At 43.4% G+C, this 15,865-nt stretch overlaps 1 protein-coding gene across 2 annotated transcripts in view; it reads right to left on the bottom strand.

The window, feature by feature from the left end:
• Nucleotides 1-15,865, bottom strand: part of LOC117166140 (uncharacterized) — a 116,086-nt gene that overhangs the window by 6,436 nt on the left and 93,785 nt on the right. Inside the window, exons 10-14 of one of the 2 annotated variants that reach the window (XM_076625948.1) lie at nucleotides 13,278-13,415; nucleotides 6,624-6,791; nucleotides 1,619-1,948; nucleotides 256-465; nucleotides 120-180 (exon numbers count right to left, since the gene is read on the bottom strand). In XM_076625948.1, coding sequence (XP_076482063.1) covers nucleotides 120-180; nucleotides 256-465; nucleotides 1,619-1,948; nucleotides 6,624-6,791; nucleotides 13,278-13,415 — 907 coding nt within the window. Of the gene's footprint in view, nucleotides 1-119; nucleotides 466-1,618; nucleotides 1,949-6,623; nucleotides 6,792-13,277; nucleotides 13,416-15,865 lie in introns of both variants that reach the window. The other variant, XR_013060535.1, reaches the window with a different exon arrangement.

Raw genomic sequence — 15,865 nt, 5'->3', positions numbered from 1 at the left:
ACACGGAATTTGCTTCGACTGGAAACTCAGCAACGGTGTTTCGAGACAAATGCTTCGGCATTCGATCGAATACTCGTCATCTTTAATAAGGTAACACCGCGGTAAGGTAACAACTTTACCTGTCGTCTGTAGCGTCAGCCAAATAGTGTCGTATTCGCGCTATCTTTGTTTTGCCGCGCTCTCGCGGCCTTGTTTCTTGTTAAATGATACTTTCTCGATTTCGCTCGTTGTTATCTTCTAAACTGGACGACGAGCTGGCACCGCAAATCTGCATCTCGATTTCAGCCAATCGATTCTCAACTTCCCACTGTTGTTGATTCAGTTTAGCGCTCATTACCGCGTTTTCAGACTCCAAGCAAACCAGACGTTCCCGAAGACGTTTAATTTCAGCCAATAAAGCTTCGTTAGTGCCTAAAAGTGGCGTGGCACCTTCGCTCACCAAATGCGTCATGCTGCTGGTTATGCCTAGAAAAAATAACGTATATCAAGTAGATCAATATTAGCATGATTAATTAATTTGTTCGTATCGCGTTAGCCGATCATTTATTACGCGTATCTGATTGATTCGTTGTTGACGAAAGCAAGGCAAGAAACGTCTATTTAAGAAATTTCTTTACTTGCAAATTGTTTCAACATTTTGCGTATAATTCCCTCGGTTAAAACGTACTTGTTCTAGACGAATGACTTCATTTTTCATTGGATTCATTCAGGCAATATTTCCTTATTGAACTGTTTACGGCGACCCGTTTACAACGGACGAGTGCTAACGTCACGAATAAATTGCTAGTGGGTAACGAGTCTCTGTTCGATCTTCGATGAACTTTTAATATCACAACATATTACGTAAGATCGTGAAAACGACTAGAAATAATTCGATACTCTAAAGGAGATGGAGAGTTTCATAAATCGTTTTTCGACTAAACAAAATATTTCATGCTATTCGTAAGCAGTTTACTCTGCCGCTAAAAAATCGAACAAATTTCTTTCTATCTACGTAAATCGAGTTTAGGTTAAGTTTGGATCGTCCATTAAAATCTCGCAATATCACCGGACAAACGACTCTTTACGATTCCTTCTACGAACAGCGGGCAACTGACAGAAAAATCGCTACTGCGGTGCGTGGATCCTAATTAACGACAGGTGCGTCGGAGTGGTTCCTTCCTTCCCAAGTAACAATTTTTCCGGACCTTGAACGTCACAGCCGAATCGTACTCGAACTCTATATACCAAACGCATATATATTCGGACAAGCTTTCGTAGCACGGTCAGCCGGAAAAATAAAAGCTCCTACGGAAAATGATCACGAGTTTCCAACTCATTCGTACTTTCGAACGTTCGTTCCCTTTATCTCGATATTCTTACAAATTCTTTCTTGGCGATGGGTAGCCTTTTAGGTGAACCGACCAGTAAATCAAAGGATACTGTGCATCAGGCATGTGGAAGCTTCGATTCCAACGGAAGAGGAAGAAGATTCCTTGGTGATTTAACGTCCATTAAATCACGAAGGAAAAATGCGTTCAATCCGAAGGTCCGAGAGTTAAGAAAGAGAATCGGGGTCGAAGAATTCAGAAGGAGGGCGTATATTTCCAGTCGGTGGCGTTCAAGATGAAATACTTGCCAGAGTGGGTGGACTGTCTGCCGGCGGATGGCTGTGCGGCCGCGGATTGCGGTGCCCTGGCGGTCTGATCCTCGCTGCTGTGGCCGCTGCTGGTGGCACTCATCGGACTATCCATGCTCCTCGCGACGACGTTGCTCGCGTTGACGTTGCTGGCGGTGCTGGGCAAGCCGCGCGACGTCACCGGACTAGGGCTGGGGGAGAACAACGAGTGGCCAGCCGAGTACGCGTGAGTGGACTTGGTGTCCACCGGTGATACCCACATCTCCTCCAACGGTATACGACCTCGTGACTCCACGAGGCCTGGCGTGCTTTGGCATCGTCCCATTGCAGCTGAAAGTTCGTATCGTGGGCGTAAAACGTCACATGCCACAAGTATGAAGTTCGGTTGTCGGAGGAACAGTGTTGCTTTTAGTTTTTGGAAAGGCTTGTAGTCTGTTTGAAAATGTGTCTTTTAGATTTTTTTTTTCTTTTTCTCAGGAGTTACGTAGACTGACTGTCTTTTTTTTTTTGTGAGGTAGTCGCAGTTAGAGCGTTCTAAATGAAAGCTGTTTGAGAAGGAGGTGTGCGTGAGGTTGGAGTTTTGCTTAGTTTATGCGCAGCCAGTTTGATACTTTCGCATAAATTTTAAACGAAGTTTTCTAAAGTTTTGTATTCTGCGTGTTCTTATTTCGACAGTGTTTTGCTATGTGCGAGTAACAGTGTTGTTTCTGGTCTCGGTAGGACTTGTAGTTGGTTTCGAAAGGTTTCTTTTTTTCTTAGTATTTTTCAAGGTTTACGAAGATCGATCGTTTTGTAAGACAGTTCGTCGATTAAATGGATTCTACTTGGAAAGGAGATGTGTAAGATCATTGTCGTAACTAGAAGTTTACTCCCAGTTGGCGCATGTTACAGAGTTCCGATATATTTGGCGTACTTAAATAAATGTCCCATTAACATCTGTAAGATTAAGACTCGTCGAAGTACGATCAAGTATGAAATTCGCATAGGCTGAAAGCTTCTAAAACGTCTGCACCGATCAACCGAATTACGTTTTTCCATTTCACGTCGATACAATTTTTCCGAAAATTAACGAGAACTTACAATCGCAACATCATCGCGAACGGTAGTCCCTTCGAATCCAGCTTTCACGAACGCGCTTCGTATCGATCGAGCTTGTACAATGGATTTCGTTATAACGTTAATAATATTCGATTTCACTTTAATTGGCTACATTATTCGCAAAGATAGAATTTCCTCTTACAGAGTAAAGGCCGCTATACAATAATCAACGACGAGGAGCTAAACGAAAGTCGAATATAACGATCCAAGTAATATAAATATAAATCCGAGCGATCCAAGCAATTCCGCCGCTATATTGCTAACTAATCGTAAATCCTTCGACCAGAGATGTACACGAGTTTCCACTAGGCGCGGTCCGTCGCAAGCTCGACAGCTTTCCGCGAGCTGAAACGCAACTTCGTGTTTCCAATACTACAAAGCAAACACGCGAACAACATCCTCGTTACTCTACGTCGAGTTGCCTTGACAAGTGCGATCTCCTTTTTCTCCTATTCTTTGTTTTCCTCTCGAAATTCGTCTCAAGCTCGTTCGCTGTGTTCCGCGTTCGAGTGCTTTGTTCGAGAACAGGCCTCGCGGATCTGCTCGCGCTTCGCCAATGCCGCCTAACCGCCTCCCATTTTCACCACGGCGAGCTTCTTTAATTAAGCCACCGCCTTTCTCATTGTGCAGCAGTGCGGCAGTGCAGCGGTGCTGCCTCTGCGGTTGTCGAGTTTTGCGCGAGCGCGCGCGCATGTGTGTGTGCCTGTGTCGGTGTGTATATACGGCGCTTGGCCGTCTCGAGCTACATACGCGTGTGCACGTAAGTAACGATGCGATTCGCCGGTTCGAAAGTTCCTAACAACTGGCAACTTTCTTTCAGCGAAAGAACAACGCCAGGGCGAACAGGACGACGAGCCGCGCGTTTGCTCGCTCTTCAACTTCCGAATTAGTTAATCGAGAGGCCACGTTCGTCGGCGACACACCGAGGATCGAGAATTTCTTCGCGACGCCTTTCACGTACCCGCTGGCCGTTTGCTTCGTTCCTTTAAAAGATCCTTTTAAACGTCCTCCGCGAGCTTCCACGGTGTATCGTTAGAGCGAGAAAGTAGTTTTGTTGTACTTTGGCGCTTTTTCTAATTGGTTTCAACGTGGCCGCAACGCACGGAAGAAGGTCGTTAGTGGGCCGCGGATATTTATGCAAATCTGTTTTCTCTTTTTCCTTTTTTTACAGACGAGAGAGAAGAAATGACGCCAAGATTCAGGTAGTTTAGTTGGTCTATCGAGTCCAACGCTGTGCGTCGAGTAATCGATATATTTCTCTACGTCTCTCACAGATGCATGAACATCCGCAGCCCGATCGGTAGCAAAGCCGTGCGTGTAGTAGAGAGCTTCGATTTTGTCGAAATCGTTCGCTAGAAATTTGATAACTCGCAATCGTTGGTGAAATTTCGATGGAAATAACGATTCGCGCGGTTTGTTATAGTTCTCCTCGGAACGTAATACACGTAGTTCGTATCGCGTGGCAGATTTCTTACTCTTCTCGCAGTGTCCTATTCGTTTCATTCTGACGTTCTTACACGACACGCTTGATATTTGTCGGTACGTTACATTGTTCACAGATTGGCAATTCTTGCTCGTGCCCTAAGTACGAACGGGTTAGAGTCGCGTGATTTATCCTAATTCTATACGTATACTTTTTCAACGCGTGAAAGAGCTGTTCCTTCTTTGCAAATATCAAAGATAATCTTGTCCAAACAGCTAAAGTTTCAATTAAACAATACGTAAATACGAGGAAGAGAAACGATTAGCGAAAAATCAGCGAAATCGGAAATTCGTAAAAATTAGTCCTTCAATTTCTGGATATCGAACTTCTTTCTATCGAAATCTAAATTTTACCAAAGACCTCCAGTCTTCGTTGCTTGTTTCAAACTTTTCAACCTATCCACACTGCGCGCCTTTAAGAACGGATTATAATATTGCGCGAGTTGTCCAACGATTCTATCTTCCTTCACGAACTTCCATATACGTGTAATTCTTCTTCGATAGCTGCCTTTACGATAACCTTTTCCCGAGCTATTGTAGCTTCGACGGCAGCGTTCGTTCTCTGCATACGTACAACCATGAATCGCTTGTACTTCTGTTCCTTTGGTCGCTCAATCACGTCATAGAATAAAAGGTCCGAATCGACACGCGTGACTGGTCGTATTACGGGGCAGGATTTTTGACAGTTATAGCGACCGTGGATATTTATTACATCCACTGGTAACGTTTTTCTTTCCGTAGTTTATTTACCCAGCCGAGGCAGGCCTTTCGGTATATCGCGTTTTCGGATGTGGAAACGTACGAAGAGAATGTTCATAGAAATAAACGTCGTTCTTGTGCCTATTGCCCACTGGTCGAAGTAGGCACCAGGTATCGCGATAGCAACGCGTGTGTTACGAGTCTAAAGTTTACCGTTTTCGACGTGTCGCGTGCGATGTTCGAGTAGAACGACGAAAGACTTAACAACTAGCGGACAAAGCCGCAAACGCGATATATTTATTCCTCATTTTCGTGCTATTTCGGCTTGCAGAGGCGGCTGCTAAATTTTCTACCATCTGTTGCAGAATACTCGGTGTACGAGGGTAAATTAATAAGTAAATCGCATCTCCGTGCTAACTTTCGCTCTAAACTATGTAATTGCTGTTAAGCGGGTAGACAGATTCGGTTAGAATTGCTGGTAATGCAGAGCTACGTTTCAACTCGTTTGCATTCGTCAACGATACACGTGCACGTGAACACACGTACAAGATGTTTATCCAGATTCGAAGTGTTGCTGTTCCAGCGACGTTTCGCGGCTGCAAGATCACGACGACTCGAATGTGGTTTGCGAGAATCTTAGATCGATGAAATTTGCGAGAGCGGAACGTGTTCAGCCGTGGATCTGCGACTAACTGGCGGAAGCGTGATACGAAGAATACAGGGGAAGGACGCGAGTGTCGTCGTTTTATTCCACTCGGCAACATTTCTCGTTTTTCACGGAAGAGCAGATTTAAAAATCACGGTATATTGTCAATCAGTCCCATTGTTACGTTCGGAACAAAAGAACCACGTGAAGTCTTCGTCGCCACCATTTTCCAGCATTGTATCTATCCTAATATCATACATTTTGTCGAGAACAGTACGAGGAATCGATCGACGCGAACAAGATCGTAGGGTTCCATAAAAAAAATCGCGCTGCGCTAACCCAAACCTAACCCAAACCTCTCGATAAACAATGCAAAATTGTGCTTTACAATTTCCTTCCATAGACCGGGCCAGTTGCCAGTCTCATCCCGTACAGTTGCGACAAACGCTGTGTATTCTTCCGTCAACGTACGCGTATGTTACACGCTGAATCTTATTTAGTCATTAACGGACTTGTTTAGTCATTGCTATAGCGCGTTCGATGAATCGAGTCGGTGGAGGTACACGGGCTTCGGACACTGTATCGCAGGCCCTTGAAGCGACAGCAAACCCTAATAATAAACCACGTAAACCGCTTCTCGACCGAACGTTCGCCAGCCAACAGTCCAAGTCCCTTGCGTCTATCACGTGCCTAGCAGGCAAATGCCCCGTTTACCTCGACTGACTCGAATCGTTGAACGGATCAGTGTTGCGTTATTGGTCAATTATACCGAAGCTGAACGATCTTTCAACGTCGTTCGTTAATCGGCAGACCTCGGATGAAAAATCGTAAGAAGCAAAGCGACGAGCAGACGGAGAACTCCGCCTATAGAGCAGCGATTTTCAACGCGTTTCCATCTCACGGCCCGCGGTAGACCGAAAGATACATTACGCGTAGGTGTTCGGTTCGAGGGAATTCGCGGCGGTCTGAAATATTTGCGCTTTTCGAGAATTCTGCCGGTTGAAAATCGCCGTCGCAGACAGTCGACGAAGCTCAACGTCGTTCGAGTCGTAGAATTAAGCGGCGTTTAGAGGCTCTTACCTTTCTCGAGAGGAGCCCTCTTGTATTTTTCCAATCTCTTCACCGCGATGGCTTCCAGTCTGATCCTAGCCGCGGGATACTCCTTCAGAACGTCCCACATGTCCTTCTTGCTGAGGACGAAGAGGTCCGAGTAGCCCACCGAACGTACACTGGCTGTTCGCCGGTTACCTGCGTCGATGTAGCCATTTATTGGTTATCGAGATGCATCAAGCTTTCCGTTGTATCCGCTCGGAACCGATCGATCGACCGATCGTTCCGCTATCGTACATCGATCGTGTAAAGCTCGTCGCCCGATCAACAGCACGTGGCCTGAATGGCGCCAGACCGGTATCCACGTACTCGCATTATTTGCGTGTATTCTAATTAACACAAGTGCGTCCACTCGACGACAACAGCACAAGCACTGACGCGCGTTCCTCATTGCCGACTCGATGGCAATCCTGAATAATCGTGGTAATGGGATCTGAAACGGGATTCTAACTTACGAGACACCCGGGTATCTCGCGAGACTTGCCTCGAAACGAATCGCCGCATTTCGACTCGAAAGAAGAAACTGGCGTATAACTCGAAACACGCGGCTGGCTTCCGCGTTCGAACAAGCAACTCGCTATTGCTTCTTCTCTGTTCCGACTGGTCGTCGGAGCGAGAGATCCGGAGACGAGAAGGAGGTTCGCGAAAGCAAGAAGCTATAAATCTTTGCGATCGAGCGAACAGTGACGTCGTTCGGCAGAAGACGAATAGGATACGTATAACGCTCTCTCATTCTGGTATTGGCGATCCGAATCCAGACTCTCCAGAGTTTTAAGCTTCGAGTCCTGTTCCTCGAGCGATCCGAAAAATCGTCGTCGCGTATACGATGCAGATTCCAAGCGATTCGAACTGTTTCGGATCCTATCGTCCGACTGGTTCAAAGCTGATCGTTTCAATTTTCTACGATCGTTAATTTCATTACTCCGAGCTTTTACAACCACTATAAATAACATCGTAGATGAAATGTTGGTCTTGCGTTTGCCGCTCTAATTTTTTTAAATATCTGATCATCGACGTCCAAGGTGGAATCTTTGTTCATCCTTGATTAATCGTTTAGACACATAGCGCATGAAATTCGCTCTAGCTCGTTCCGAATTTCAAGATTCTCCTGCTTTTCTATCGTCTGCCTCCTCGTCGAGCAACAGCGCTGTTACGGTAATTTTCTTTAAATAATAGCAAAATGTGTCATTGCTGACTCGTGGACAGCCGAACGTCGTGCCGGTGCTGTGTCGTTAAATGGGCGATAGTTGTGAATATGACGATGCTGAAGGCTGCTTTACACGTCGATGTCACCCAACGATACAACTTGGAAACCATATCAAAGCATAACCTTGGCTCATAAGCCGTAAAAATCATGCTCGACAAAATTTCATTGAAAACCGACAAACTACGTGATGTTTCATATCTATGTATTGTGTGTGTGTGTGCTTTAGTGGGATCAAGTTTTCTTGTCATTGTAAAGAGCGTCATGTGTCGATACGCATATGTTATGTGTATATTTTCATCGGAATAAAAATTTGTTTTATGCAATAAACAACGTAATACGCGTAAAAACAAGGAAAGACGAATATTCCATATCTCTTTGCCTAACCTTTTAATTGTTACACAATTGTATTAACAGGTCGCTTAACTTTTCCTTTGACGAGTCACTTATCTCTGATTCTCAGAATCTGATTTTTTATTCTTAATATTACAATGAGAAAATTGTGAAACTGGAACCGTTCGAAAGAGTCGTGCAAATGCTTGTACGTCTTAAACAGGGTTTTTAATCGAAGGCAGCTACTGTTGTATCGCAAAGTATAAAATTCTTGTCAAATATATATTTTATTCTCAACGCGAGAATTGATTGTAATTTTAATAAATGAATAAAAAGAAATATATATATATATTTTAGAAGCATTAATGCGTTTCGGACTAAGAGCGTGAAAGGTTGCCATTTGACGATGCACATCGTAAGAAATGATGAATTTCGAATCACGGTTCATTCGCGCATAATCTCTTTTTTCACATAACATGTATATGTCGCTCCTTTACTGTTAATTATGAAACATTTATGTTCAAGAAATGGGAACACAACTTTTGATGCGTTGCATATCAATTATTAATTATTAATGGTGAGTGCGATTTAATTGGTAAAATGGTAAAAGGGAATAATTCACTGTAATTTATTTGCTAGAGTTAAGAGGGGTAAAATTCGATTTATTCGCGGGTGTGTACACAATGTTCGGACATGCAAAGTACCTATTTGTATTGTACGTTGGTAAACACGGAGAAATGCATGTATTTATTTCCAAACTAATTGACGAATGTCCTATCGATGACTGAAATGCAAATATACTTTTGTTCGTACACGTAATGTACGCGATATCATACGTCGAAATGTTTTATTTGCTCCGATAAAAAATATATATTTTTGCAACGCGAATGGCGAGTATCGCCCGTACGACGATACAAACCGATGGCAATTTGAGTGAAATTCGATTAATTTCCTTCTCGAATCGTACGTTGCAATAGCTACGCTGCTTTTGTAAAATTTGTTGGGTCTTTTGCGCGATATTTACCTCGCTCGTGGTTTAAGAAGTTTCTAACGAGACGAGATTGTTCGTTTGATCGATACTGCATAATATATTCATGATATATTCCGCAAATCATGCTTGCTAATACTGACGACGTTGGAGAATCGCTGTCGGCTATTCTTCCCAGCGAAAAGTGTTTGATATAAAATTTGTTTTCCACAGTAGATCGTTCAATATACAGGAAACTAACTACGATAATTAGTATACGGACATATATAAGAAGGTAATGTAATTTTCCAGTGCAAATTAGTCACATCCGTGGGCACGAATCATTGCAGCAATAAGTTACAATAATTATTAAGAGACTACGTTAAAAAATGGTAGAGAAGAATCGTGAAAAGTATAATAAGATAATAAGATATAGGTAATTAAACAGTGCACTGATATGGGCAATAAAGTAGAAAAATATGGAAATGAACGTGAGCGAAGAAAATATTTACCAGATATATTCGACTTATGCACTCTCCCCCTTGTCTCTACAACATTTTTTATTCATCGTTGACCATTATATTTCGGTTATATCGATGATTATAATTAGACTGTCGTACGAATACCGATTATTGTTAGAATTAAATCCTTATGAAAATATCACAAACGGAGGACAGAGATGGATACAAGTTGGTGAAACTGAATTATCCAGTAACTTATTAAACAGTTGGTCAGAAACGTATATATGATCAACGATGCGAGACGTTCGCGAAAAAATTTCGATAATTGACGTTCGTTGGAATTCAAAGTTGCTCGTACGAACGATGGATAAAAAATGGCCTGTTTCGCAGAGACGACTCGCAAATATTTCCTTGCGCAGATAGATCACGGGTAAAATGTATGTTTCAGCATGTCATAGAAGCAAATCGATCGGCAAACGTAACCAGAAAGAAGACGAAAGAATGCTGAAAGAGCATGTCCAGTTTCCAAATGGGTCAAATCTAAACTAGGTATTCTAATGTTACTACGAAAGCAGGAGTGTCTAAAGAGGAATGATAAAAACAGGAGTGACTAAAAAGTACAGTGACTCACGAAACACCCTTTTATGTGACCTTTTTATTTGAACACCAACTAGAACAGAATAACTTTCTTAATATCCGACCAAACGATTTCAGTTTCTTTTGAGAAGTTCGATTAGTTTACTGGATGACGTGTAAAAAAAGCTTGAAAAAGAAAAATTGCAATTCCAGTTACGTATAGGTGGTACATGCTGAGTAGTTCATCTACTGGCGTAAATCTACCAAATGTATTTTCCAAATCTGCGTTACAGTCTATATTGCGTACATACGACGACAAATTGCGGACATACGATCAAAAATTTGTCGGCACACACAGCCGCAAATTATCCTCACCGATTGCTGGAACTGCTGGCACGAGGCAGGCCTCGGTGATATCTTTGATCCGTATCGACGTAATTCAACTCGATATCGAATTACCGGAATGAGAAAAGTCTTTTTTATCTTCTATCGTATCGTTACGAGATGGCCTTAGTCAGATTACTGAGACTCGTACGATGAAAATGATACCGGATATGGCTATATTTGAGCAACAATTTTTAACTGAACTAAAAAAATATGTGACATGTGATCGGGAGTAAGAAATGAGCCGACTCTACGGTATCGTATTACTAAGAGTTGAACCGGGTTCGGGTTATGGTTACAATCGTTGGTATTGCGCTCTATCTATTCCGTTTCACTCGCACTGCGAGTGGTTCTCGCTCTTATCTTCGATGCACGCACGGTAGAGCACGGTGGAGTGAGCACGAGTCCCGATCCATGTATTTGCCATGTATTCGGACACTATAGCATACAGAACAGGACGCATCTCACCGCTTAGAATATGTTGTCAAGGTCAACATTCTGAACAACTTCTTCCTAAGCACGTTCCTGCCGCTGGATCTCAGGTTCCGCGGTATTTGCAAAGAACTTCGAATTATCTCACTTCGGTTATACTTCATTTTGGAACAGGTGGTCGCATTTTTACGCAATCCAACCGGAATTTAACTCGTTAACGGAAGAGATTGGTATCGTGTACGTAAAAATGAACTTGTCGTGGGTTAGGTTAGAGCAGTAGGTATATTGGGACCTTGGCAACATATCTCAACCTCGTTGAAATCGTTGAAAGCGTGTCCTTTCCTGTATCGCCGAAAAGATTGTAATAACGACCTTCGTCGTTTTTTTCGCGATTCCAAGGTACTGCAATTTTTCCACGACTTCTTTTTTTACACGTCATCGATTAAATTAATCGGTAATTATGCAGGAAAGGGGACCTTGACTCCAATGATCTTGCCCTTGGAATGCGTCACTGAAGGAAAAGCTCCGAGTAACATGCACTCTTTTCTAGGCGATCAAAAGTTAGGTTAGGTTATCCATGGAATCCAACCTAACCTAACGTAACTCAACCACAAGTTACCGCTATCAGGACTGCAATCGTATTGCAATTTCGTCATTAGCCACTTATATCGGGACAAATGCAACGCAACTGCCGTTTTCTTCTTCTCGCAACTTTCGAACCGCGATCGTCCCGCGTTTCGGACAAAGCGCACGCGTTATTCAAGAACTTGCAGCCTACGACATATCCGAAATTCAACGAAACTGTAGTCGAAGCCCCCCTCTTTCTGCATAATTACCAACTGGTCGATCCAACTTCTCGAAAAAAGCTCAAGTCGTTCGGTCCAATATTAAAAAAGTTATTCCGTTTTAAAGGGTGTCCAAATACTTTCGTGAGTTACTGTATATGTTTGTCCGGTTGGATCGATCGACCGACACGACCCACGATTGATTTTCTCCCGCTTTCGGCCTTGTCTCTCGTATTTTCGGAACGCTCGGTATTTTTATCACGGCCGAGGCCGTGCACAGAGGCCCCAGTGTTATACAGTATCATTTATTTTCGTACGATATCTATTACGTTTCAGTAGGTTGTGTTGGTTTATCGGCTGGAAGACAATAATCGATAAAAACAGAGGGTCGAAGGCTAAAGGGCAATACGTGTCACGGGCCTTGTTCAATACGCATCGACGATCTCGCAACGATTTCGCCCTATCGATTTTTCTTTAAGCCTTGATTCGCGCTAGCGATCACGCTACGGCCAGGTCACGTCAGGTCAGGCACCGGTCAAAATCGCTTATACGCGACCCAACGGAAGCTAATGTTCATCCGCAGCAGGTGGTTCGATCGAGTCAAGTGAAAATCTCTTGACCGGTGCGATGACTCGACACGACCTAATCGTTTTACCGATTTTCTAGATTTCATATTTTGCATCGGATACTTTAAACGTTCTGCAGATACAATACGCGTTTCCTTCTCTCAATGGATCGAATATTCATGACCTATATTACGAGCGAATTTTTCGTAATTTCAACGGAAGCCCAACCAGATTTGTTATATCTGTTCGGCAACAACAAACGAAAAATATTGAAATAGAAGAACAAAGAGCGTTGTCCAAGCGTCGAAGTAACAAAGTGTTGTGTGTTGGTTATTCAAATTCGTTGAACGCACAATAGCCGTGATGTCGATACTATCGTAACGAAAACTCTGTTTGCTTTGTTCGCAAATGTATGTTTGAAAAAGAAAAAATCAAAAAAAACAATTTTAAATGTATCACCCCGAGATCGGCAGAAACTTGTCAAAAATCTTTTAAAAGTCAGTAACGTGCAATAAAGTGCAACGAGGTTTGAGACAGTAAAAGTATCTACTTGGTCTGCAAATTACTGAAACCATTGAAAGGTCCATTCAAAAGATGATACTTCCCTCTACCTAAAGCACTCGATTTCAACGCAACAACATCTTTTTTTAACGCGCGTTTGTTCGTTGCGTGGTCGTCGGGAGCGCAAGTGGCAGGAGGAAATCGACAATAGGAATGTCGGTGACAGAGAAAGTACAAGAGTAAAGAAAGACGATCGTTAGTAGAAAGTTGGGTTTGAAGATCGGCTCATACCGGCTCGGCGGGTCGCCCTCTCACAGAGTAGTAAGAACGTGAATCGTGAAAACGTGATCGTGAAATACGAGGGGGACAGCTCACGGGCCCCTGGTCCGCTTGGAATATTTACCGCACTCTTTACCTGCAGTCCTCATATTGAGAATGCTGATCTCCCCGAAGTAGGAACCAGCCTTAAGGGTAGCCAGCACTGTCTTCCCGTTATCAGCCACCACCTGCAGCCGGCCTCTGTTCACTATGTACATCTCCTTGCCTACCTCACCTGCAACACACGTTTCAAAGAGGAAAGTTAACACAATGGAAATCCATTCGCGCGAACAACGGATAGAATCGAGGACAGAAGTAAGCGTGCGAGTAGTGGGAGCGGATATCGGTGTAGTTTGATCGAACCGGCACGGTCGGGCCTCGGTAGCACGAGTCTCCAGGGAGGAGCTAAAATCTTTCAGTTATACAGCTTTCGACTTATCGAAATCTCCGGCTAAAAGAGATTTAACAAAACGAAAATTCCATGTAAAGCAAGCAGCTTCGTACAAAGGCGCAGTTTGACGTTCGTCTTTTCCAAGAGGGTCGGAATTTTAAGCTTTCTCTTGGAAATCGTTTTGTCCAGCGTACCTAAATGCCAAGGTTAATGACAGGGTAGAAGATAGTATTATGCGTTCGACCGACGGAAGAATTAGCATACGACCGAATGGTGGACATTTTTAAAGGGAAGAAAATCTCGTTTAGCAGGTAGCGAGGAAGAAGGACGAGTCGCTATTCTACGAGCTGCAATTGTATAAATTGTTCGCCGTAAATGGAGTTCTACCGTAACAGAAACACGATCGAATTTCGAGGAACCACAAATACGTCATTGGAAACGAGATTCTTTGGGGAGGTTTCGCCTAATCTTCCTGCAGAAGGTTCTGTCGGAAACGTTTGCAGCAATGTACGACGAATAGAGAGCAAACGCGTACCAGGAATTTCTGCCAAGAATGTAAAATTCTACGATAACATGCGAACGTTACTTTCCCTCGTATCATATGCAAGATACGGAGATTCGATAGATAAATTAAATTCATTAATGTCCTATCTCGTAGTTGCTCCAAATTCATAGGAATAAATTCCAATTCTCCGAATTTTCGCTTACACCGCTACGATGTTTCACCCGCCGTGTATTATCATTCTTAAATTTTGATCGATAATGTTTCATTAGCAGTCTAGTGGGAAATAGAGCATAGTCGCTACTTGCATTACACGAGCAGTTTCGTATCTTCTTGTGTGCTGCACTTCTGTGCCTGCTACCGCTTCGTCATCCTATGTTTGCTCTGTTCTACTCGGTTCGGCCTTGTTCTAACCCTGTTCCATCCTATTCATTGCACTACTTATGGGGATTAAACCCACATCAAGCGATGTCAGAGCCCGATTTTCCATGCATGTTCAACGTACACTTGCTAAACTGTTTGCCGTGAGACGTTAGATCGTTGAATAATTTTAAAGAAGTCAGGGTACCAGCATAGAAAATTTATGCTTCCGAGTTCGCTTCAAATTTAACATTCGCAGAGCTGTTGCGAGAATAAAGAGATAGATATATTTAAAGTAAATCTGAAAATTTACGTTAAACGTCGGAGTAAAAATTTCACGCACCACAGAGAACCATGTTCGTCTCGTCGATGAAGCTAAATATCGAAGAAACTAACGAATACGTATATTATTATTCGGACGAAGTGGCTATCAAAATGTTAATAAATGGACATACAGCGAGTGTACTTTTTAGTCAAATAATTCCCGGTGATACGCATAATACGTTCGTATAGAAGACGCCTACGAGTGTTCCAACACTATCGTCGTTTCATCCAACCTACGTACATGTGTGTGTGTGTGTGTGTGTGTGTGTGTAAAATCGTGCGAGTCACTGAGAGAAAGCGATTAGTTTGGAGAAAGCCACGGTAAAGACGACGTTAGCGTAGTTAAAGTAGTAACGGGTAAGCCATAAGTCAGGCTGAAGTCGCCAACTGCGCCGCAGCAGCAGTGATCCACTCGACGTATAGTCGGCCATCAAACAGAAGCATCCAGGGCGCTAGAAAACGGCTGTAGTCGCGTACCAACGGTCATGCGGCGGTCGTTTCCGCGGCGATGAAGAGGCTAGAGAGAAGACGATCACCTCGCTTACACACACACATACACACACACACACACACGCACTGCCTGTCTTCGTCCACTGGCTGTGTTCTTGTCCTTCGCTTTCGTTTCTCATTCTCTGCTCTCCCAGGGGAAGAGAAAATTATTTGGCTGGCTGGTCACGTTCGTTCGCGCGACCCATCGAAGAAATACTGACCGATCGCTGACGTATCCAACGAAAACTATTCCACGCTCGGTTGCCTTTAATTAAATCGACGATTTTATTCACTTGCCCTCGGCAACAAATCTTTTCGCTCTGTTCAAAGGTTTGTCGGTGTTGCGGAGTGGCTTGACGGGTCCAAGATTTTCATCACCAACTACATGTTTCTTGCATTTTATTTCGTAGAATATCGTAGCCACTCGCAGGACGATAGAAAGTGGTCCAACAATTTCGAAGATGTACGCGGTGCACAGTCTAAGAGAGGACTTCGCCACTTTTCTGGCATTTCCAATAATCTCGCGGGAAGGTGTTTCACGCGAAAGTCGATCGACCTCGACCTGGCTGCTGACCGCGATAGGAAGATTTCTCGAAAAGTTTCTTCGCTTCGCTGAAGA

Source organism: Bombus vancouverensis, chromosome 17 (assembly GCF_051014615.1).
Source record: "Bombus vancouverensis nearcticus chromosome 17, iyBomVanc1_principal, whole genome shotgun sequence".
Taxonomy (NCBI): domain Eukaryota; kingdom Metazoa; phylum Arthropoda; class Insecta; order Hymenoptera; family Apidae; genus Bombus; species Bombus vancouverensis.
The sequence above is the reverse complement of the archived record's forward strand: the minus strand, read 5'-3'. Positions and strand labels throughout refer to the sequence as shown.